The sequence below is a fragment of the Coregonus clupeaformis genome, chromosome 30, assembly GCF_020615455.1.
Source record: "Coregonus clupeaformis isolate EN_2021a chromosome 30, ASM2061545v1, whole genome shotgun sequence".
In the NCBI taxonomy this organism is placed as follows: Eukaryota; Metazoa; Chordata; class Actinopteri; order Salmoniformes; family Salmonidae; genus Coregonus; species Coregonus clupeaformis.
In genome coordinates this window covers 52033553-52058500 of record NC_059221.1, presented here as the reverse complement: position 1 = coordinate 52058500, position 24948 = coordinate 52033553, and the positions used below count along the sequence as shown (strand labels likewise).

At 44.0% G+C, this 24948-nt stretch overlaps 2 protein-coding genes across 6 annotated transcripts in view; one reads left to right on the top strand and one right to left on the bottom strand.

Annotated features, from left to right (window-relative positions):
• Window positions 1-12986, bottom strand: part of LOC121569596 (disintegrin and metalloproteinase domain-containing protein 11) — a 22113-nt gene extending 9127 nt beyond the window's left edge. For 3 of the 4 annotated variants that reach the window (XR_006657672.1, XR_006657673.1, XM_041880687.2), the window contains exons 1-14: window positions 12511-12986; window positions 11864-12057; window positions 7313-7389; window positions 6538-6604; window positions 3468-3550; window positions 3042-3105; window positions 2814-2874; window positions 2496-2668; window positions 2319-2390; window positions 1922-2088; window positions 1551-1635; window positions 1237-1327; window positions 684-735; window positions 210-309 (exon numbers count right to left, since the gene is read on the bottom strand). Coding sequence is in view for 2 of the 4 variants with exons in the window: in XM_041880687.2 (XP_041736621.2) it covers window positions 210-309; window positions 684-735; window positions 1237-1327; window positions 1551-1635; window positions 1922-2088; window positions 2319-2390; window positions 2496-2668; window positions 2814-2874; window positions 3042-3105; window positions 3468-3550; window positions 6538-6604; window positions 7313-7389; window positions 11864-12057; window positions 12511-12568 (1344 nt within the window). In the remaining 2 variants the exon portion in view is untranslated. Of the gene's footprint in view, window positions 1-209; window positions 310-683; window positions 736-1236; window positions 1328-1550; window positions 1636-1921; window positions 2089-2318; window positions 2391-2495; window positions 2669-2813; window positions 2875-3041; window positions 3106-3467; window positions 3551-6537; window positions 6605-7312; window positions 7390-11863; window positions 12058-12510 lie in introns of those variants that run through there. The other variant, XM_045209660.1, reaches the window with a different exon arrangement.
• A 4600-nt stretch (window positions 12987-17586) lies between these two features.
• On the top strand, window positions 17587-21705 carry LOC123482272 (P43 5S RNA-binding protein-like). Of its 2 annotated transcripts, none has more exons than XM_045209358.1 (9): window positions 17587-17985; window positions 18234-18334; window positions 18428-18524; window positions 18747-18835; window positions 19002-19075; window positions 19239-19319; window positions 19736-19965; window positions 20649-20702; window positions 21145-21705. In XM_045209358.1, the coding sequence occupies exons 1-9, from the start codon at window positions 17854-17856 to the stop codon at window positions 21436-21438; spliced, it is 1152 nt and encodes a 383-aa protein (XP_045065293.1). In that variant the 5' UTR covers window positions 17587-17853; the 3' UTR covers window positions 21439-21705. The 2 variants fall into 2 exon arrangements, with proteins under 2 accessions (XP_045065293.1, XP_045065292.1); XM_045209357.1 differs by having other exon boundaries at window positions 17588-17985; window positions 21142-21705.
• The last annotated feature ends 3243 nt before the right edge of the window (window positions 21706-24948 follow it).

Genomic DNA, 24948 nt, shown 5'->3' with positions numbered 1-24948 from the left:
GAGAAGGTCATAAAGAAGGGGAAGAGAGAGATAATCATGGATGGGCACAGAGCTTTATGTAAATATCTAATATGGAGAAATGAGGACATTGGGATAATTAATTAGGCTATATATAACAGCACTCCAGGGACCTTCAGCTTACACTCCACTCCCCACTAGACCACCAGGCTAGGCCACCCTCCCACATCCCTCACCCACACCACCCTCACCTTGTTGGGCTTGTTGAAGAGGCAGCTCCCGCCCCCCTGGAGCAAGAACTGGATATACTCATCAATACTGCAGCGAGAGAACTTTCTGGGAAGGTAATATCTGTACACACACAACAAGTACACGCACACATACCGAGATACAGGGAGAGAGACAGAAGAGAGAGAGCGAGAGAGAGAAAATGGTCAAAGCCAATGATAGTGTGTTTTCTTCCAACATGTAGTGCCAAATCAAATGTGAACATTTTTTCAGCAATTTTGCAATCTGACTCAAATGTTATCATCTGTGGTAAAAACATGCTCATTGTAGTAGATGGATTTGACAATAGCTTGACAATGGCTTGTCAAATCAGCATTGTACCATCTGGTATTGAATAAGCCGAAGCCAAATCCCTCAAATGCTTGTGAGCACAAAGTGTGTTCTGAAGACTGATGTAGTGTATGTACTGTATATATAGTCCTAAAGTCAATCTTTACCCAGTGTCTTCCATAATACAACCAAGCCAAGCATCAGGACATCTGCAGTCTCCTGAGAGAGATGGAGAGAGGGAGGTAAAGGAAGAAAAGGAGGGGGAAAGAGGGAGTGAAAAGTCATGGGAGAAAATGAGGTGGTTAATGAAATTCATCTTGACAAGAAGGAATTTACATTTACTCACTGAAGTAAATCCTTGAGAAGAAACTACAATTCTTTCACGAGTAGGTTTAAATCAAATCAATCCATCGTTGCCTGTGCCACTCCCTCCATCTAGCACTTTCTCCCTCCTTTTACTGAATCCATGGGCTCCTGTCTCTACCTCTCTCTTGGTCTTTAAACTATCTGTACCGGCTCTCTCTCTCTCTCTCTCGCTCTCGCTCTCTCTCTCTCTCTCTCTCTCTCTCTCTCTCTCTCTCTCTCTCTCTCTCTCTCTCTCTCTCTCTCTCTCTCTCTCTCTCTCTCTCTCTCTCTCTCTCTCTCTCTCTCTCTCTCTCCCTCCCTCCCTCCCTACCTCCCTCGCTCCATCACCCTTCCCCCTGCTCTGATCGTCCTTACCCGCAGAGCTGCGTATGTTGTTCCACCTCATCCCAATATTCTGACCCAGACTCTGGCACAGAGTGATGGCCATAGGACCCACATTCCCATACTGGAACACAAACACACACATCCCCTCTGTATCAATGGCTTTCTCTTTGACTGAAGTTACACTCCTCACATTCTTCACTGGAAAAACAAGGAAATCAAAGAAGAGTCATTCTTAAATGTAGTAGCTGTGTCAGTTCCTAAACCATGAGCCTGGAGTATAAGCTCATTGTTGTGAGTCACAGTCCTGTGATGCTGAGTAGGAAACACACAGTTGTCTCTCTTACCTCGTTGATGCCCCCTCCTCTGGTGAGAGAGCACACCCCTCCTGTGTAGGCCGTCCCACTGCGACTGCTCTGGAATGTACGCCCCCTGGAGGACAGAGAGGAGAACAGAGGTCAAACCTGGACATGTAGTACATATAAACCTGCTGCAACCAGTCAACTATACTGACTGTGTCCCAAATGGCACCATATTCTCTTTATAGTGCACTACTTATGACCAGAGCCCTCTGGTCAAAAGTAGTGCACTATTAAGGGAATAGTGTGGCATTTGGGACGCAAACACTGACTGCCCCATGTTAGATACAGGAGTAGGCCCTCATATATCAACCCCCTCTCCTTTCCATTTCAGGGGGACAGAGACAGGGGGCGCTCACGAGAAGAGGTGCACAACATCACTCTGCTCCTGAATGCTGTCCTTCCTGTACTTCATGAAGTTCTGCAGCGTCGTCAACGGATCCGTCACCACGGGAACCATGTTGGCCGACGACCAGGTCTCCATGGCAACCAGCACGATGCGTGTGTTCAGCTGTTCCCTGTAAATCTGCAGGCCAAACATATACTGATGGTTAGGAGCAGGGTCGTTGAGTTCAAAGGTATAAACAAATTCATATCTAGGAGCATGGACATAATAAGTAAGATATGATAGATTGTTCTTATAGGCTACAACCTAGCCTATGATCATTGATATGACTTTGACATAACAATATCATCATAATTGACTATGGGTATCGGTACAAAAGTTAAGTATGGAGTGACAAACAGAGCTCTTACTGCATCTGCCATATTCACCACTGCTTTGGCAAAGTTCCTGGCCTGGGTAGTGGAGCGTCGCAGCTGCACAAACTGCAGACAGACAGCAAACGTTAGGTACAGTGTGCGTCGCACACACGCACGGCTGCAACGTACGAACACACACACATCAATTCTTTTCAGAAAAGGCTAACTCACCATTTCATAGTCATTGACCACCATCAGCTCGATGTATTTGGTCTCTGACTGCACGGTGGGCCTGCGTGGCAGCTGTCTCTTAGAGCGCCTCAGCACCTCACTGACCCGGGGATCCTTCGTCTGCTCATCACCATTACCTCTGACTCTAACGCCCTCACTGTTGTCTGCGCAGTCTGGACACAATACAACACGGAGGATTGAGAAATGACATCAAAGAGCATGGATCTACCAATATCAAAGAGTCTTCTCATTGGTAGGTAGGAACATGAATGATTATAGAGAGGAGAGAGGAGAGAGGATGTAGGATGTTGCCAGTACCTGGACAGTCTGGGGATAGTCTGACATCAGGCATCCTACGCACCAGGTGGGCCCCCTCAGTCTGGAGAGGAGTCAATGAGACACCAGGAGAAAACAATGCTATCTTTACCATGTTCATCCATATTCATCATCTGCATCCATGTTACTATGAATGGATGAATCAATAACATCAACACTACTACACAGGGCTATCTATACCGTTATCTCCCAACCACCACACACACTCACCTGATTGGTCCCATCGAAAAGAGGCTCAATTCCATAAGAGAACATCCCATCAGAAAACATACCACTGAGAGAGAGAGAGAGAGAGAGAGAGAGAGAGAGAGAGAGAGAGAGAGAGAGAGAGAGAGAGAGAGAGAGAGAGAGAGAGAGAGAGAGAGAGAGAGAGCGAGAGAGAGAGAGAGAGAGAGAGAGAGAGAGCGAGAGAGAGAGAGAGAGAGAGAGCGAGAGCGAGAGAGAGAGAGAGAGAGAGAGAGAGGGAACACGTTCATTATAAATCTGTAAGACTCCCATTATATAGCAGTGATATTAGTCTATGAAGATCAAAGATGCCATTTAACTTATCAAAGCCATTGTGCCAGTATTGTACCAAGTCAGTGTGGTGAGGCAAGGCCATTGACAGACAGTATATAACTATGGGGAGAGGCTCACCATAGGCCAAGACAGGTGGAGAGAGCTGCCCAGGACTCTGGTAAGCCCCTCAACCTCCCTTGGTAGTAGCAGTGCTCCCCTCCCTGTGGACACAAAGACCATACTATTGTTAACATACAGTCACATGCTCAAGTAAGTCGACTGTGTAGTGGTACATTGGTTTGCAGGTTTCCACACACTGACTGAGGAGGACAGGGATGCTCATTTCACAGTCCCCTAAAAAAAACAATATGGAGTCCCCAGGAGTTGTGCTTTAAACAATTTCTAATTCTATTCTCTCTCTGTCTCTCTGTCTCTCTGTCTCTCTGTCTCTCCCTCCCTCCCTCCCTCCATTATACTGCCAGCAGTATGTACTATATGTGACCTACTTGTCCTCCACTCTACTCTATTCCTACTTTAGCTACGGCTCTGACAAAGCAGGGGTCTTCTGTGCAGGGAGCTTATACATAAATCCAACATTATGTTGCTCCACAGTGGGAACAGCGTGGCAGGAACAACACGGGGTGAGAATGCATTGGGCTGGCTAAGAATAAACCTGTTCCTAGAGCAGTGGATGCTAAAGTGTGGAAGAGGAGAACCACACACATGAGACCTCAACACAGAGGAAGAAGAGGGCATCCATTTACAACAATGCTCATTCTGAATAAAACATCTGTCCATCTCACAATCTTGCCTGCAACCAGCTGAGCCCCATCCTTCATTGGTGTGAAAGAGCTGGCCTACTCTAACACTTAAAATGTTTAAAACAATCACTTTTAAAACAGCAGAGCAAATAAAACCATTGGCAGTAAAAACATCACCTTGGTTGGAGAACTCCCCAAACACTTCTTACACATGGTTAGAAAGACAATGAGAACATAGTAACAATTAACAAGACAATTAGCAGTTGGGGTGTGTGCAACCGGTAATCAGGACAGGCTTTGGAATGTTTGAATTGAATGGCAAATAAACAGAAATACAAAGACAAGCATATTAGGCTACTTGCTTTGACAGTTATACACTCAGTGGCCTGTTTATTAGGTACACCCATCTAGTACTGGGTCGGAGCCCCCTTTGCCCTCCAGAACAGCCTGATTTTTTTGGGGCATGGAAACGTTGCTCAATTGGTATCAAGGGACCTAACGTGTGCCAGGAAAACATTCCCCACACCATTACACCACCAGCACCAGCCTGTACCGTTGGCACCAGGGAGGATGGGGCCATGGACTCGTGCTGCTTACGGCAAATCCTGACTCTGCCATCAGCATGACGCAACAGGAACTGGGATTCGTCGGATCAGGCTATGTTTTTCCACTCCTCAATTGTCCATTGTTTGTGATCACGTGCCCACTGGAGCCGCTTCTTCTTGTTTTTAGCTGATAGTTGTGGAACCCGGTGTGGTCGTCTGCTGCAATAGCCCATCCGTGACAAGGACCTCGTGACGAGTTGTGCATTCCGAGATACCATTCTGCACACCACTGTTGTACTGCGCCATTATTTGCCTGTTCGTGACATGTCCGTTAGCTTGCACGATTCTTGCCATTCTCCTTCGACCTCTCATCAACGAGCTGTTTTCGCCCACAGGACTGACGCTGACTGGATGTTTGTCGCACCATTCTCTGTAAACCCTAGACACTGCCGTGCCTTAAAAGCCCAGGAGGCCGGACGTTTCTGAGATACCACTCAAAGTAGCTTAGGTCACTCGTTTTGCCCATTCTAACGATCAATTGAATAGTAACTGAATGCCTCGATGCCTGTCTGCCTGCTTTATATAGCAAACACGGCCACGCGACTCACTGTCTGTAGGAGCAAACCATTTTCATGAACGGGGTGGTGTATCTAAGTATAAGTCTGAGTATAAGTCTCTAGTCCAGGTGAAGGCCTCTCCTTCACAATTAGTCTCCTTCAAAATATTAGAAACACTTTCCCGTAATGACTCAACTAAAGTGGTCATTGAGCCACTACTGAGTATGAAATTGGGATAGCAGGAATACAATACCACTCTAATAAAAACAGAGATAGAGAGAGACACAGCAACCACAGTTGGCATAGAGTCAAGTGATCGGCCTGGTCTGGCTGGTCTGGCAGTGCGAGTATGTAGCTCCATCCCTGCAGGCGTACTGTACATCCTCCCACCCACACCACTGCTCTCTGAAGGAACCAACTGTCTGCAAACACAAACACAGAATTACTCTCTCTGATACCATCACCCATCCTGCCGTTGTATTCACTGGCCTTTTACTCTCATTTGTCCTTTTCCTTCTCCTCCCCTCTCTCTCTCTCTCTGTCTTCTTTCATTCTCCTCTCTGCCAAGAACTTAATGACACTGCAGAGCTGACTCGTTGCCATGGGAACAGGCTCCTGATTGGCTAGTGTGGGCAGAGGGGGAGTTGGGAATGAGAGTGGGTGTGGATGAAAGGGAGGCTCTTGCTGAGGCTGGGGGGCGAGGGGCAGTTAGTAACGTGTGTAGTACAATGAACCAAATAGAAAAAACACTACTTTTCCCCACTGGTTTTCTGGAGGCACTGACATTCCTGTAGTAGTCTACTAGCCACTCAATCACATAGTGCATTCCTGATTCTGAAGCACTCTTTCATTTTCACTTATCTTTCATGAGATTGTGGTCAACACTAATGTCATTCCATCTGATAAGGATGGGCGTATCTGATTTCAGTAAGACACAAAACAGATCTCTGTAGCCTACTGGACAATAACATACAATGTCTACAATATGTCTACAGTATGTCTACAGTATGTCTACAGTACGCAGAAAACACAGTAGCTTTATCAGAGGCATGGTTAGAACTTCTATTATAACTAGGGACATGTGTTTTGCGCAATCATGTGACATAGCAAGACTTTATCCTGTATTTTAAGCCAAAAATGAATTACACCAAAAATGAAAGCAATTGTCTGAGGATGGTGCTGGTCTGACATAAAAAGAAAATGGGACAGTTGGTTGAAAAAGCTTTAAATAACAGTTCAAATCCAGGCATATCATATGATTGTGCAAAATACAGGGCCCTAATTATAACATACAAACACACACACACACACACACACACACACACACACACACACACACCACTACCATAGACTGTGAGGGTTTGCCGTCTTGGTGAAAGTGGCGCTCCACATAGTCTGAGGACAGGAGGTGGCTGTAGAGAGAAAACACACAGAAACACCTCTGTTATTATGACAGACACCTCTCTCATAAACTATACCTCAAGCCAAGCTCCACACTATGTCTAAGACAACAAGGCATATCCTTTAGGTTTACGGTTTATCCTCTTTCTCTGTAGTCTGTTCTCTTTGTGAATAGATATGCAGCCTGTATGAATATGGTCCGTTCTTAATGTAATTCCATTTCAGTGTGCATGCATGAGGGCGTAGTGTAATGCATGGCTGTAGAGTACAGTATGTGGATGTGATTTATGACATTATCGTAGCTAGGCAGTAGCCAAAATAGAGTAGCGATGGTCTGTTGTGTTGACTACCTTACTGCACTGTAGGGGAGTTACAGTACATTAAGCACATGAATAATAAAGTCATGATAATCCAGGCCACTCTCTCTCTGTGTCCGTGTCCGTGTCCCCCCCCTTTCTGTCTCTCTCTCTAGTCTCTCTAGGGTGGTTAGCTGTACTGATGGAGCTCTCAGGGTCTCTGTGTCCCTAATGCTCCACTACACACTTGATCATGTGTCATAAGTGGTAGGAGCAAAGTGTATTTGCTAATGGTAGCGGTTAAGGAAATGCCAATGTTGATGACTGTGGCGATTAAGAAAATACGGACTGATGGAAATGGATGTGGCGAATACGTCGATCAAGATGATAAATCAAAATTGTGCACAAATCAAATCTACTCACTGGTTTAACTCCAGGTCCAGGGTGAAGGTGTGTCCAAAGGCTTCCACCTGGAAACAACTCTGGGCCAAATGGACTGGCTTAAATAGGGAGAACGAGAGATGAGGAGAGAGAGAGAGAGAGAGAGAGAGAGAGAGAGAGAGAGAGAGAGAGAGAGAGAGAGAGAGAGAGAGAGAGAGAGAGAGAGAGATACATTAAAGGAAGAACCACTTAAAAGTAAACCACTCTTATAGCAAGCAGTTCACCCATTTGGTGAGTCACAATGACAGCTATCAACCTTTAAGAAGTATAACAAACAAAAATACATACAAAGACATTTCTGCCAGCACAATACTGCATATGTATCGAAATCATTTTAGCAGCTAACATAGTTGGATTGATAAAGTGTCCATTGATTTGGCTGGACTGAATCCATTCCAACATGCATTACTAAAGCCATCCAGGAAGTGCATTTGTGTTCAGTGATAGAGATGCAAGGGCAGAGGGTTTCCAGGAAAGGAGAAAGCTTTAAATATCCATCTACATTAAGCTGGTGTGAAGCCAATGTGTCCCTACTGCCAGCTGCCAAAAAACTGAGAGGTAAGAAGGCAAGGAGGAGCTTTACTGGCTGCCAGAGATTTATAGCAGTCAAAACACAGTGTCCCCAAAAGCACAAACAGTGCCAGCGTTCAATCCCATGCCACAGTAATTCAGTCTGCAGGATACAGGCTGCAGTGAATCACTGGACTTTCACTGAGACAAGACTCCCATTCGGAAATCATTCCCTCCAATGATTCCACACAACTCAACTTCAGCTGGAGCAAGGAGAGGGTAGTTCTGCTGCTTGGCTCAAGGAAGGACTATAATGTGGTGTCATGGATATCAATCCAAGGAGTTTCATGTGAAGTAATCAAGACTGTTTAATTTGGTAAATCAATAGATCAATAGATTTGCTTGAATCCATCAGTATTTATCAGTCCTGAATCATAACATCCCTCGGGTTATTTAGGTGGTAACCAGCAACACCCCTGTCTGTAAGACCAAGGCATCTTAATACTGTTCTAACCCCAACGTCATTACTCAGTAACAACCAGTGATTGTAAATAACTAGCTGAAATGTGCACATGCTGTAGAAACAGATATATCTTCACTTCCAGTCCATTGATAAGGAAAGCCACTTGAAAAAACAGTAGGCTATACAACTTGGAATCAAAGTTAACCTATGGAATAGTTGATCAATCCATGAGTCAGAATGACAGCTAGGAATTGTGATGAGTGTGATAGAAGGAGTCAGGTGCAGGAGGGTATATCACCGAATACAGAGTTTATTCCGTCGTACACAATTGCGCTGGATAGTGACAACAGAAAACAGGCACAGGGGAAACCATCTACTCTGGCAATACAAGGTACGGGTAGCTCCACCGAGCTATACTACTCTCACAATAAACAATCACCCACAAGGACAAGGGGGCAGAGGGAACACTTATACACAGACTAATGAGGGGATTAGAACCAGGTGTGTGTGATTGACAAGACAAGACAAATGGAATGATGAGATATGGAGCGGCAGTGGCTAGTAGGCCGGTGACGACGAACACAGAAGCCTGCCCGAACAAGGAGGGGAGGCAGCCTCTGCGGAAGTCGTGACAGGAATATTCCATCTAAACTTGTTTAGAATTCTCTGTAAAAGAAATAAAGAAATTATGACTACAGAAAAAACAACTGAGGATAAAAATAAATTAAATGTAACCAACAGAATCCTCCTAATTAAGTAAAAATATCACTCTATACCAATAATAGCACTTCTCAAAAACAACTCCAAAAACAACAACAACACCTGGTTTTTGCACGATCTCCATCCAAATACCCATGAGCCTCTTTAAATATTTCAATCACATCACACGGTAGGTTAAACCAATCAGTGTAATCAGAGCGAGATTTATCTCCAGATGAGTGTAATGATTCTCTCAACCAACTCAACACTCAACCCACCAGAGGGGTATACTACAAAGAAGGATCAATAAGTTACCCAGCTAACTTTGATAAACAACCAGAAATAACTATTGATTTTTTGATTCATTAAGAAAGCTCAACTTAGAAATGTGTTTTTGGTTGTTGAGTCAATTACACCATGCCCATTTCAAGCTTATCCTTAAAAATATATATATATCAGAATATTTAGGCAAGTTAGCTGGCTAACTCATTGATCTCTGATGTCCCATTGAAGGATGTAGACCTACATAGAACCTCACCCTCCATCCCACGTACACCTTACTCTTCAGAGACAGAGAGAGGGTGTATGAAAAATAAAGAAAGAGAGGGGTTGGAGGGTGAGGTAGAGTGTAGGTCTGAGAGAGAGAGAGAGTAAGAGATAGAATAAAAAGAAAGTGGGTGATTTTGTACCAGTGGAGTTTTTGGCCCAAGTAGCACTTATCACACAGGCCTGTTGAATCATTGATGGGGACATACTTCAACACACCATTGAATAATAGAGGAATGGAGGAGAGAGGAGCTCTCCATGAGAGATCTGAATATTTCCCCACACAGAGCCTTTTATCATGAGGAGATGAGGCCAAGCAGCTAAAATCACATTCACACAACAGGCTTCTGTTTCAGATCTCTTTCAGATACTCTTGTCTCTGGTGGACTGTAATTATGAATCTGTGGCATGGGGTGGCATAGTGGGGGAGTACAGTAGGTCAGAAGGTTTTGGGTTCAAGTCCCAGATATTGTGCCCCAACATAGGGTGTAATGCCCGATGGTTACAGTTAAATATATATACTAAACAAAAAATATAAACGCAACATAGAACAATTTTAAAGATATTACTGAGTTACAGTTCATATAAGGAAACCAGTCAGTTGAAATAAATAAATTAGGCCCTAATCTATGGCTTTCACATGACTGGGAATACAGATATGCATATGTTGGTCACAGATACCTTTACAAAAAGGTAGAGGCGTAGATCAGAAAACCAGCCAATATCTGGTGTGACCACCATTTGCCTCATGCAGCGTAACACATCTCCTTAGCATAGAGTTGATCAGGCTGTTGATTGTAGCCTGTGGAATGTTGTCCCACTCCTCTTCAACGGCTGTGTGAAGCTGCTGGATATTGGCGGGAACTGGAACACACTGTCATACTCATTGATCCAGACTCCAGAGCATCCCAAACATGCTCAATGGGCGACATGTTTGGTGAGTATGCAGGCCATGAAAGAACTGGGACATTTTCAGCTTCCAGGAATTGTGTACAGATCCTTGCGACATGGGGCCATGCATTATCCTGCTGAAGCGGATGAATGTCACGACAATGGGCATCAGGATCTCGTCACGGTATCTCTGTGCATTCAAATTGCCATTGATAAAATGCAATTGTGTTCGTTGCCCGTAGCTTATGCCTGCCCATAACCCCACCACCACCATGGTGCACTCTGTTCACAACGTTGACATCAGCAAACCACTCGCCCACACAGCGCCATACTGCGGTTGTGAAGCCGGTTGGACGTACTTCCGAATTCTCTAAAAACGACGTTGGAGGTGGCTTATGGTAGAGAAATTAACATTAAATTCTCTGGCAACAGCTCTGGTGGACATTCCTGCAGTCAGCATGCTAATTGCACGCTCCCTCCAAATTTGAGACATCTGTGGCATTGTGTTGTGTGACAAAACCGCACATTTTAGAGTGGCCTTTTATTGTTCCCAGCACAAGGTGTACCTGTGTAATGATCATGCTGTTTAATCAGCTTCATGATATGCCACATCTGTCAAGTGGATGGATTAACTTGGCAATGGAGAAATGCTCACTAACAGGGATGTAAACAAATTTGTGCACCAAATTTGAGAGTATGGAACATTTCTGGGATCTTCTATTTCAACTCATGAAACATGGGACCAACACTTATGTTGCATTTACTTTTTTGTTCAGTGTATATATATATATATAGTTGCCTATGTATATATAGCAGTTGCTGTTTTGCAAGACCAGAAAGGACTTGGTGGTTATTCTCTGATGCTGGTTAAAGGGCAAACTTAGTGGCCTTAGAGGTTGCAGCAAACCACCTCCCTTCGCTGTCATTCAGTGAGGGCAGAGCATGCGGCACAGAGTACTGCATTGCTCTTGACCAACTGGCAGAGGTGCCCCAGACATACAGCAGGAGAGAGCCAGTGGGTCTTACATCAGTTAGTCACACCCAAACCAGGTTTCTGACTAAGAATGGCTTTATCCCTCAGTGCGGACACAAGCTAGCTGAAGACACCTGGAGGTTCAGAGTAAGAAAAGCACACCTGCCAGTCACAGAGTGGAAGTTAGGGCAATATGGGACTGACGATAGGCTTGTACAGTTTGGGATGGATCTCATGAAAACTTAGTAAACAAGAGACAGGCCAAAACAGGCAAGAAAGGGTTCGCACAAGTAATTTGGTTGGGGAGAAACCATTATAGTTTCAACAATGAACTGGGAGTTTAATACAAGAGAGGGAATGCAAGAGAGGGAAAGGAAACGAATAAATAACACTCCAATAAAAACAGGTTGCCACACCCACTTCTCCATTATAGACAGAGGTCTATACTTACCGAGGTGCCTCCCGTGGTATTCTTCACGCGGGTATCCAAATAGCCGTGGGACATTTCTTCCTCCGACTCCATCTGCTGCACCAGCCGCTTTGGATAGGTGACTTCGGGCGCAATGTCGCTGCTGTCTCCACGCTCCTCTGGCGAGAACCAGTCCCACAAACTCGCATCCCGAACCAAAGTCGACCTGCCCCCGCCTGTAACGCGGGAGACCGGGTATAACATGAGGGGTTTGAGTCGACCTGATAACTGCCAACTTTAAACCACACAAAGATTATCACACAGAAAAACGATAATTATTGTTTTAAAAAATGATATTTGACATAAATAGGCTGATATGGCAACGCGTCAGGCGCTGGTTCTATGCGCGAGCCCTGGATTTAGGCGCGATAGCGCTGCGGTGAAAATGTGTTGATGCAGCAAATCTACCGCATCCGTAGAACTAAAGGGAGAGGGATCTTAAAAACACTATGTTCTTGGCACAGAGGCAACTATCTCCAGCTGCGCGCTACCATCACACACACTATTGTAGACTAGTCTACAGAGGAAGAAGTGATTGCAGATGCAAAAATTGGGGATAGCCTACATTGGGCAGGGGTAAACTTGGAAATGAAAAGGGTGCTTCCCCTCTCTCCCGTCATCCCTCTTACCTGACACCGCAAGCCTCTCGCCCACTGCAGCAAAGACCAAGCACCACACCGCCAGCATGATGTTCACATATTCCCCCGAATTAACATCGAGTGCGTTACAATGTAACAGGCGCAGACAAAAAGAAAACCGACGCTCAAACGATTATGGCGAGAGAAAAAAACACCGAGTGAATCTGGTTGACAGCTGATGCTCGTCCCCTCATCTCCCCGTTCAGCTCGTAGCCTACAGTCTCACCGATATCAGGCAATGTAATTAAATAGCCTATCACTAAATGAAGAAACAAATAGGCCTAATAGCCTATGCCAGAGCCGATCAATATTGGAATTGACAAATTAGCCTATATTATGTAGAATAGGTCAAATGTGGATATTTGAGTGCACGTATGCATAAATCCTACAGGATTGTGCGTGTGTAGCTATATGTATGCATGAGTGTATGCGAATCTGCGGTATGTGGAAATGGTAGATAGAAAATGAAGAGAATTGCGTTGGGTCTGCGGTGATGAGGACACGTGGGACCATAGTACCCTCCCCTCATTCTATCTCCAAGCGTCCTCCCGTTGCCATGCAGTTCTCTAGTGGCACAATAGATGATGCGACAACCTGGGTACCAAGGTGCCAATTGAGGTAAACATAGTAGGGTTCTGTGTGTTCATTCATTTTCTATCAGGACATGAATGGCAAGAGTCAATACGAGTAATTCATGAAGATCCTGAACAGATAGGTCCATGGATGGATGAGGTGGGAAAAACGTTATTCAGAGAAAACACAATAGTCTGCATTGTCCTATAGAAATTGACTTGCATTGTCCAGGGGCCCACAAATTGGTTAGTATTGTGGTGCAGCTAAACTCACTAACAGAATGTATTGTAATGAACAAAATGGAGATCCACACAACCATTGAAAAGTGGTATCCAACAGCATGACATGGTGCACCCATTGTGCCCAGATGTGTGTATGGTAAATACAGATTCCAGTCTCCCTCTCTATCTCCAACTGTCCACTACCATGAGGAGACACAGAAGCTGCAGGCCCACGTCGGGAAATGAGACAGTGGAGAGTGTGGAGCGATGACAAGCTATTGTTGGAAGAAGTGGGCTTGACTAGCAGGCTGTGTGTGTGTGTGTGTGTGTGTGTGTGTGTTGGAGCTGATAAAAAGTGTCCTGAGGCGACTCCCTGTACGCTGGATGTCTTAGATGATCATACACATAGCTGAATGTGCAGACCGAGAGCTATTGTTGTGCACAAAATAATAATCATGCCTCAATGTGCCATTTCATTAAAGGAGAATTTGGCTTTTTTACATTTTTACATTTTACATTTTTACATTTTTAGTCATTTAGCAGACGCTCTTATCCAGAGCGACTTACAGTTAGTGAGTGCATACATTTTCATACTACATTTTTTACAACCAAATACATTTTTTTGAAGTAAATGACATGTTATAGAAGAATACTTTAACTATTTGCACATAATATGACTTTGAAATGTCTTTATTCTTTTGGAACTTTTGTGTGTGTAATGTTTACTGTTCATTTTTTGTTCATTATCTATTTCAGTTGCTGTATGTAAACATATGTTTCCCATGCCAATAGAGCCCTTAAATTGAAAATTGAATTGAGAGAAAGAGAGAGACCGAGAGAGAGAGAGAGAGAGAGAGAGAGAGAGAGAGTGGAGATTGTGCACTATACCAGCAGTCTTTGGCCCATGCAGAGAGGGCATTAGCTTACTATCACAGCCAGTGTTATGCTCTGTCAGCCCACATTTCCACTCCACTGATGACCACAAAAACAAAGTTATGAGTTCAGTTTCATACTTATAAAAATGTATAGCTCTACAATTTTAACAGGGGCCACACCTCTGTGTCCCCTGTTGCTATGTCTCTACTTTTCTATCAGTCTATCATACATTAAAGGGATACTGCAGGATTTTGGAACTTCAGGATTTTGGCAATGAGGCCATTTGTCTACTCCTCCAGAGTCAGATGAACTCATGGATACCATTTTTATGTCTCTGTGTCCAGTATGAAGGAAGTTAGAGGTAGTTTCGCGAGCCAATGCTTACTAGCATTAGCGCAATGACAGGAAGTCTATGGGTATCTGCTAGCATGCGCTAGCACTAGTTAGCAACTTCCTTTAAACTGCAAGCAGAGACAAACTCATTGCCAAAATCCTGAAGTATCCCTTTAACTACTTCAACATAACTGGCTTCTGTGATGAGCTGGTAGAGCACGGTGCTTGTAACGCCAGGGTAGTGGGTTCGATCCCCGGGACCACCCATACACAAAAAATGTATGCACGCATGACTGTAAGTCGCTTTGGATAAAAGTGTCTGCTAAATGGCATATTATTTTTTATATTATTATGAGGTGAGTTGAGTTTACAGCAGGATATCATTACAAGTCAGTGTTTATTGGCCACAGAAAGGTATCAACATTGATATGTCTAAGTAATGACACCACATTGATAAAGTTAATTAACTATTATAAACCATGTAGTTTGTGTCCTGGATGCTGATTGGCTGAAACAACATTCCAGTCGTGTGTATTTTAGACAATATTCCGCAGGTATGACGCAAGCATACTTGTTTACTGTTCTATTTATGTTGGTAACTGGTTTATAATAGCAATAAGGCACCTCAGGGGTTTGTGGGCTAAAAATGAGAACTCTATCATGAATATCTTGTCCTCAGCCACCCAGGTCAAGGGCCACCCAGACCATCCTTCTGGTTCAGGGGCGCCCATATACCTGGTGTGCACTAAGGCCATGACAGAGATGCACTTGCCAACTTCGTGTCCTGCCTAATGCTGCATTCATATTCATAACCAAGTGGGAAGTTGGTAATTTCCAGTTGTGAAGTAGTAAATACCAGTTGGATGCATGTGCTTTGAACTCGTTGAGAAACACCGATTAGCTAATGGCAAACAAGCTGCGTCAACCATAAACAAAAATTACAGCTATCATGCTCACAAATTATAGTGTTCAAAAACCATAATTAATAGATTGCTTTTTATAAATAATGTTTTGTTGCATTTAATTCATAGGGTAATATTGTCCCCTTAATCATATCACAATCAACTTCTACCAGTTGAATGTAGACACAAATATAAGACAATTTTCTATTACACATTTAAGGAAATACTTGATTAAAATATGCAAATAAGGTGATATCTCATTAAATATGTACATACCTAAATATTTTGGTTTAATTTTGTTAAGACACTCCAGGACTGGACTTTACCACAGCAGATTGTGGATAAATACTTTTTGAAACTTTCTATCTGTGAAATACTAAAGATATGCACATAAAATGCATTTTTTGTGTATTTTTCCAAATAAAATTGTATTTACTATAAACAATTTACAACATATCAACAATTTCCTCGGGGCAAGTCTGGAGAATATATCTAAGGATAACCACAAAAAAATGTATGAATGCAGATGCTTCTGAAGCTGAGGAAAATGAGTTGGCATGTGGGAAGAGTCTGACTTTCTGGAAATGTCAGTTAAAGACAAGTACACTGAATTTAGACTACCAAATGTCAAACGTCTATTTAGACCTAATCACCATCTCTTCAAAGTTACTAAATATAGTCCAGTTTGTAACACTCTCTATGAAATGGGATTTAAATTATGTGTAATTTAATGTAGTGAGATTTGAAATTATTAAGGTATATCCATTTTAAAGTGGTTAAAATTCATTAAAATGTTGAGGGACCAAAATAATGTTACTGGATCAAAATACCATCAAATCTCAAAATTGATAAGTAGATGCAAAAATGTCATTTCAGCCTGTGGTGCCTGGCCTTAACTGCCGAAAATGATGTTATTGAGGGCATTTCCTTAGTGGGTTACGTCAGAATTCAGCATGTGGGAGAAGTCGGAGCTCAGGGATGATAGACGTTTCCCACTAGTAATTACCAGTTGGAGGGGCGTTCAAGAGGATTTTTCCCAGTAGTATGTGGTAAATACCATCAATGAATGAAGGTTATGAACACAGCATAAGAACAGCCCCTAGCTGTGGTATATTTAAGCAAAAAGGCCTGAGGAGGTGTGGTATATGGTGGCCAATATACCATGGCTAAGGGCTGCACAACGCAACGTGGAGTACCTGGATACAGCCCTTAGCCATATATTGGCGATATACCACAAACCCTGAGGTGCCTTTTTTTTACCCCCTTTTTCTCTACAATTTCGTGATTACGATCTTGTCTCATCGCTGTAACTCCCCAACGGGCTTAGGAGAGGCGAAGGTTGAGTCATGCGTCCTCCGAAACATGACCCACCAAGCCGCGCTTCTTAACACCCGCTCGCTTAACCCGGAAGCCAGCTGCACCAATGTGTCAGAGGAAACACTGTTCAACTGGCGACCGAGGTCAGCCTGCAGGCGCCCGGCCTGCCACAAGGAGTCGCTAGAGCGCGATGAGCCAAGTAAAGCCCCGCCTGGCCAAACCCTCCCCTAACCCAGACAACGCTGGGCCAATTGTGCGCCGCCCTATGGGACTCCTGGTCACGGCCGGGGTGCCTTATTTCTATTATAAATTGGTTACCAACATAATAAGAACAGTAAACAAGTAATTTTGCGTACAGAACTAATCCAGAGCTGACTGTAGTAGGCTAGTAGAGGCTCCTAAATCATGGGTGATGTGTTCTGTCTGGGAATCCTTGGGATTAGGAATAATAGCTTCGTATAATCAAGGAATTAATCAACTCTTGCAACAAATGCTACATCCCTATCTCTCTCTCAAATCTGATTGTAGTAAGATATGCTACCCTCTGCTGTAAGAATACAGTAGTTGCATCGCAGCTTGTTGAATACATGATGAACATTTGGGATCTGTTGATTGCAACAACAAAAAAATATATAATACATGTTTTTATGTTCTGGAATGTTCAATTGAACGGAAACGGTGCTGTACTGAACGACCAGTTGAAAAACGGGGAGGGGTTATGGGCTGTCAGCATGGCCACTGGCCTTTAAAGACGCCACTCCTTGCTTCAAGCCACACCCACCAAACGGGAGCAAACGTATCTCAAAGTCTGTTCAAGAACATTTTGGGGAATCGTGTCATTCAGTGCAAACCGTTCCGCAACGTAGCAAACGTTCAAGCGAACTGAATGCACCTCAGGCATTGTGATATCTGACATGTCTGCAATCAGTCAGCCTGGAACCAGGCCATTCACTGCACACACTGACACCTGAATTTAGCAATTAATTCGGCACAGGTGCTACCTGGGTCAATTAACCTCAGTGCCCTCTCAGAGGCTACAAGAGCAGTTGGCGTGCGGTGCAGTGTCCTTTTGATTGATAGTCTGCAACCGAATAGACTGTTTTCAGGAGACAATGAACGGGGTACCCCACAAACAGGACTCGGGTCATCGACAACAGCTCTTCAACTGCAACCATGCTGATTGTAGGGCAACGTTCACACGAGAGTGGCGTTTGAAAGAGCACGAGACCGTGCACACTGGAGCGGTAAATATGATCTGGGGACATGACTGATATTTGAGTGATATTCGAATTCAATTATGGTTCCATGTGGCTGTAACCTCATTCTCGGGCTAATTGAGTTCATGTGAAAAATGTGCGGTAGTGCGTCGACTAATTCTGCCATAAATGTGGCGCGATAGTTCGAATGGCAAAGTTAATTCTGACGTTTGAGCCTCTTATGACTGGAGTCAAACATTACGATTGTGTATCATTTATAACGCTTTGTTTCTCAGCAACCTTTTCAATGTAAAGTGGCTGATTGTGGCCGTGTTTTCTCACGGAATTCTCACCTGCGCCGACACGCACTTGGCCACACCGGGGTGAAAAAATTCAGGTAGGTTAATTTCAGTTGACGTTTCATTGCATACCCATGGGTTAGGCTATAGTTTGAAAAACTTAACTAACACGGGTTTTTTTCACCAAACAGATGTACCTTTGTGAGTTGCACAAAGACTTTCTTCAACGCGGACAAGTTGAAGCGACACGTCCATTATGCCCACGGAGAAAAGGACACGTACTTTAAGGTTATAGTCCACTAGATGGCGCCAGATAACCACGTTGCAATTTGGACATTGCCCACTTTCTGCATCCTCTCTAGTTCTTTTTAATCGGATCCCCTTGGCCCTGTCATGTGTACTTTATGAAATGGGTTCTTGCATTTAATTTGTAAGAAACCATTTCCCTTTATTTACCGTCATCTTAATGTGCTGAATTATTTTTACTTGCTTAATTGTCCCCATGTGCAGTGCAATTTCCCACATTGCTCATTGACATTCAAGAAACGGAGGGTGTATAAATTACATTTGAAGGAGCATGGAATATCTTCTAATTTCAAGTAAGTCACAATCTTTAAATGGGCCTGTAGTCCTTACTTCCTTTGAATACTGCACAAGGACTAAGCTGATGCGCAATCTGATGAAGTATACTCTCTATTTAAACTGCAAGTGTATGCATGTCTCAGTAGATTAATGGCTAAATTATTCTGTCCCTGGTTTTCTCAGATGTTCAAAGAGAGGATGTGGAGTCACGTTTGACACCCATGTTGCTCGCAAAGCCCATGAGAAGAAACATGCAGGTTTGTCCCTTTTTGACTGTCGGCTTTCTATTGCTGTACTGTCTTGTATAAATTCAAAGAAATCTCGCAATCATTTTGTATTACAACTATCAAAGGGGTGGTAGTAGTAGTTCATTTTACTCTTAATTTAAAACTGCCCGTACATATCTCTCCCACTCTGCAGGGTACCGCTGCTCACAGCCTGAATGCAATCATTTTGAGCAAACCTGGGGGAAAATGCACAAGCACATGGCTAAACACCCGGGTAAGCACCACCAAACACCCTTAACTGGAGCTGTTACTGAATGTGATGAGATGAAAATTACTAATTATTGTACAAGTCAGGGCCAACTTACCTTTCCTCTCAAAGGAAAACACTGTTCGGATGTCATTGTTTTCACATTTAGGGTGATTCTGGTTTTTCGTCATCAGTCTTCTACCACTTCTGTAAATATCCTGCCTTGTACCCTGCTAGTTGTAGTGTGACTGTTTGAGAAATGGCTTATGAGTTAGCTGATTAGTAATGCAATTAAGGGAAAGCTTATTTTATTGGACCTTTTTTAGTTTCAAGAAACATCCATACCCTTTACTCTGCTGCCTGCTCATACCATCTGATTTGGCTAATGGACAACTTGTTGGGCAGGAATCCAGTAGTAACATTTGCCTCTCCTGTCCCTGCAGCCACATTCACCTGTAAGCTGTGCCAGAAGGTGTTTAAGCATGTGGACTCTCTGCGTAGACACAAGCGGACCCATGCCCTGCAGAAGCCTGTCCTGCTGTGCCCCAGCAGCGGCTGCAAGGCCTACTTCTCCACTACCTTCAACCTGCAGCACCACATCCGCAAGACCCACCTGCAGCTCCTCAAGTACCATTGTTACTTCCCTGACTGCCCCAGGACCTTTGCCATGCGGGTATGCACTGTACCCCTTGTGGTCCTGTGTTCAGTAGGAGTAAGAATGGTGATCTGGGGGGCTGAGCTGATTGGTGTCAAACTTTTGCCTGAGCTAACACACCAGACTCCAATAATAGACTAATCATGATCTTCAGTTTAGAATGCAATTAGTTAATCAGCTGTTTGCTAGGATGGGGGAAAAGTGACGCCACTCTGGCCCCTGAGGACTGGAGTTGCCCATCCCTGATTTAGGCAGTCTAGTTTTATCTGTTGAACACACTTGTAGCATTCTGCCCTAAGCTGCCACAGAACTCTCCTCTTCAGGCTGCTCTTTCTGACGTCCATTTGTCAGATGTCTTACTAAGAGCACGCGTCCTTAACGGTCTAGTCTTCTACACGGTGGTGACGACATGCAGTTGGGTTTCAATCACTGCATGCAAAGCAGCCTCATGAATTTCTAAGCAGTCACTGAATGTCTTGTCATTGAACTACTAGTGGCTGATTCTTCCATCACCTCCCTGTGGACAGAATGGAATTTGAATTCCAAGATAAACATTTGTCCATGTTGTGGACGGAGATGTTTGCCATTGTGGCACTGGTACAGTATAAAGGTTTAGAATAGACGGATGTTCATACTTTGCTGGTGTCATAATGTTTGTACGCCATCGTTGTCATGACTAACATCTCTGTTCAATCTCACAGGAGAGCCTGAGCCGACACCTGGCTCACCACGACCCAGAGGCCAGCCCTGAGAAGGTAAGCATGGTTTTATAGTCAGTCTATCCCCTGTGGGTAAGATGACGTGGGCTTGAGCCAACAGTGGGGCTACTGTTTGGTGTGCCAAGTGTCTAGCTCTGGCCAGGTGACCATTGATCTGTATGTGTACCCTGAACCATGTCTTTGAACCAGTTGAAAGCAGAGTCCCTTAGATGTCTGGCAGAGTTAAGGGAATCTATAGCAGCTTTGGGCATTATGGGGCTCAAGGGAGCGGTGGCGTTTACTCACACAATGTCGGTCTTGTCTCAATTTGTCCAGCTCTGGAGCTCCTAACTGAAGTCCTAATACACAGGCTTCCTGTCTAGTGGGCAGGTTTAAAGTTAATGACCCTTCTGAACAGTTGTGGTGAATTGTTCCACTAGACATTTTATACCTCAACTCAATTTTCCTTTGTCGCATCGTGTTTTTCTCTCTGTAGCAGAAGCGCAAGCGGAACAAGAAGGCCTGGCAGAAGCGTTTGGAAGGCCACCACCAGCTGCCCTTGGTGGAGGATGACCTGCGGCGCCTCTTCGCCTTGCGCATGAGGGTGTCACGACGGGCCAAGGTGGAGGCTAACCTCTCTGGCCTCTTCAACGAGCGCAAGATCCCCCACTTTGTGGACTCGGAAGTCAACCTGCGTGACCTCTTCAGCATCAAGCCCCCTCACTCCCCCCGCCCTGCAGAGCAAGGCCCTATGGAGGTCACCCAGCCAGAGGTCACTGTGATCAAGGGTTAAAGGTCAAATCAAAGGATCAACTTGTAGCCTGAAGATGCCATACAAAGTATAGATGTCTGACAGTACCATATTGAAGTAGTTGTAAATACTAGTAAAGTACCATTGCTCTTTTAGTTGATCTAAACCATTTGAGTTTTTGAATAATTTAATATTTTTTTATGGTACAGCTAAAACTATTGGTCTTATTGATTTCCTGTATAAAAGCACTTACGTTTTGTTTATCTGCCTGACCAGAGCTGACCCAATAAAATATTCATTTGAAGGCAAGTCATTGGTTCTCGTAATGTTTAGGGCAGGGGATGATGGGACTGTGCCACCTAGTTTCTCTCCAACTAAATCAGTGATAACCTGTCAGGGTGATCAATTACACTGCATCAGTCCTTAGTGTAAACACTGGAGTTGAGTCCTGTCTCTATAGATCAGAGAGGTAATGACTCGTTGCATTTTAATGTTGCCAAGGAATGCAACCTCAACCAGTCAAGAACAGCAGAAGCCATTTTGTGTAATGTCAAAGTTTACAGACCTAATGCCATAACAGGTGTGCAGGTTGACTCGCATTGAAGTTAACTTTCCTTTGAGCAGCCATTAAATATGAACAAAAGAGCTGACCTACGAGTAACTAGTCCCCCACCTTTGATTTTTCAAAGCACAGGGCTCTGCTCGGGCACCAGGTCCATGTCCCTAGATGACTCCTTTAATCCAAACCCCCAGGAGAGGGTAGAGGGGGGAAAGCCGAGAATTATGGAAACATAAAATCGTCAGCTTTACAATTGATGTGCCTCTTGAAAGACTGCAGATTAATTGAACTGTTAAGTCTGACCAGTGACAGATTGTATTAGACATTTCTTCCATCAATCTCTGCCACTTAAACTGAATTGCTGTAATATGGCTAGCGTTTGTGTTTCTTCCATCAGAACCCCCTCTGACCACTTCAGCTGACTGTTAATGACCAGTCTCTGCTGTAGTATTGCTTCCAACAGAGCGCTCTCCCTGTCATGATTAAAGCACATAGTATGTTTCCACCTGAACTTGTCCAATAAAGCTACAGTGCCTTGCAAAAGTATTCATCCCCCTTGGCGTTTTTCCTATTTTGTTGCATTACAACTTGTAATTTAAATGGATTTTTATTTGGATTTCATGTAATGGACATACACAAAATAGTCCAAATTGGTGAAGTGACATGAAAAAAAATTACGTGTTTCAAGAAATTCTTAAATAATGGAAAACTGATGTGTGCATATGTATTCACGCCCTCTGCTACGAAGCCCATAAATAAGATCTGGTGCAACCAATTACCTTCAGAAGTCACGTAATTAGTTAGATTGCACACAGGTGCACTTTATTTAAGTGTCACATGATCTCAGTATATATACAATCGTTGTCAAAAGTTGAGAATGACGCAAGTATTGGTCTTCACAAAGTTTGTTGCTTCAGTGTTTTTAGATATTTTTGTCAGATGTTACTATGGTATACTGAAGTATAATTACAAGTATTCCATAAGTGTCAAAGGCTTTTATTGACAATTACATTACGTTTATGCAAAGAGTCAATATTTGCAGTGTTGACCCTTTTTCAAGACCTCTGCAATCCACCCTGGCATGCTGTCAATTAACTTCTGGGCCACATCCTGACTGATGGCAGCCCATTCTTGCATAATCAATGCTTGGAGTTTGTCCACCCGCCTCTTGAGGATTGACCACAAATTCTCACTGGGATTAAAGTCAGGGGAGTTTCAGGGCCATGGACCCAAAATTTTGATGTTTTGTTCCCCGAGCCACTTAGTTATCACTTTTGCCTTATGGTAAGGTGCTCCATCATGCTGGAAAAGGCATTGTTCGTCACCAAACTGTTCTTGGATGGTTGGGAGAAGTTGCTCTCTGAGGATGTGTTGGTACCATTCTTTATTCATGGCTGTGTTCTTAGGCAAAATTGTGAGTGAGCCCACTCCCTTGGCTGAGAAGCAACCCCACACATGAATGGTCTCAGGATGCTTTACTGTTGGCATGACACAGGACTGATGGTAGCGCTCACCTTGTCTTTTCCGGACAAGCTTTTTTCTGGATGCCCCAAACAATCGGAAAGGGGATTCATCAGAGAAAATGACTACCCCAGTCCTCAGCAGTCCAATCCCTGTACCTTTTTCAGAATATCAGTCTGTCCCTGATGTTTTTCCTGGAGAGAAGTGGCTTCCTCGCTGCCCTTCTTGACACCAGGCCATCCTCCAAAAGTATTTGCCTCACTGTGCGTACAGATGCACTCACACCTGCCTGCTGCCATTCCTGAGCAAGCTCTGCACTGGTGGTGCCCCGATCCCGCAGCTGAATCAACTTTAGGAGACAGTCCTGGTGCTTGCTGGACTTTCTTGGGCTCCCTGAAGCCTTCACAACAATTGAACCTCTCTCCTTGAAGTTCTTGATGATCCGATAAATGGTTGATTTAGGTGCAAGCTTACTAGCAGCAATATCCTTGCCTGTGAAGCCTTTTTTGTGCAAAGCAAAGATGATGGCACGTGTTTCCTTGCAGGTCACTATGGTTAACAGAGGAAGAACAATGATTTCAAGCACCACCTTCCTTTTAAAGCTTCAAGTATGTTATTCTAACTCAATCAGCATGACAGAGTGATCTCCAGCCTTGTCCTCGTCAACACTCTCACCTGCGTTGACCACGACTGTACACCTGTTCTGAAAGGCCCCAGAGTCTGCAACACCACTAAGCAAGGGGCACCACCAAGCAAGCGGCACCAAGGAGCTCTCCAAACAGGTCAGGGTTGGATTATAAAAAAATATAAGACTTCGAACATCCCACGGAGCACTATTAAATCCATTATTAAAAATGAAAAGAATATGGCACCACAACAAACCTGCCAAGAGCGGGCCGCCCACCCAAACTCACAGACCAGGCAAGGAGGGCATTAATCAGAGAGGCTACAAAGATACCAAAGATAACCCTGAAGGAGCTGCAAAGCTTCACAGAGGAGATTGGAGTATCTGTCCATAGGACCACTTTAAGCCGTACGCTCCACAGAGCTGGGCTTTATGGAAGAGTGGCCAGAAAAAAGCCATTGCTTGAAGAAAAAAATAAGCAAACATGTTTGGTGTTCGCCAAAAGGCATGTGGGAGACTCCCCAAACATATGGAAGAAGGTACTCTGGTCAGATGAGACTAAAATTGAGTTTTTTGGCCATCAAGGAAAACGCTATGTCTGGCGCAAACCCAACACCTCTCATCACCCCGAGAACACCATCCCCACAGTGAAGCATGGTGGTGGCAGCATCATGCTGTGGTGATGTTTTTCATCGGCAGGGACTGGGAAACTGGTCAGAATTGAAGCAATGATGGATGGCGCTAAATACAGGGAAATTCTTGAGGGAAACCTGTTTCAGTCTTCCAGAGATTTCAGACTGGGACAGAGGTTCACCTTCCAGCAGGACAATGACCCTAAGCATACTGCTAAAGCAACACTCTAGTGGTTTAAGCGGCCTAGTCAAAGCCCAGACCTCAATCCAATTGA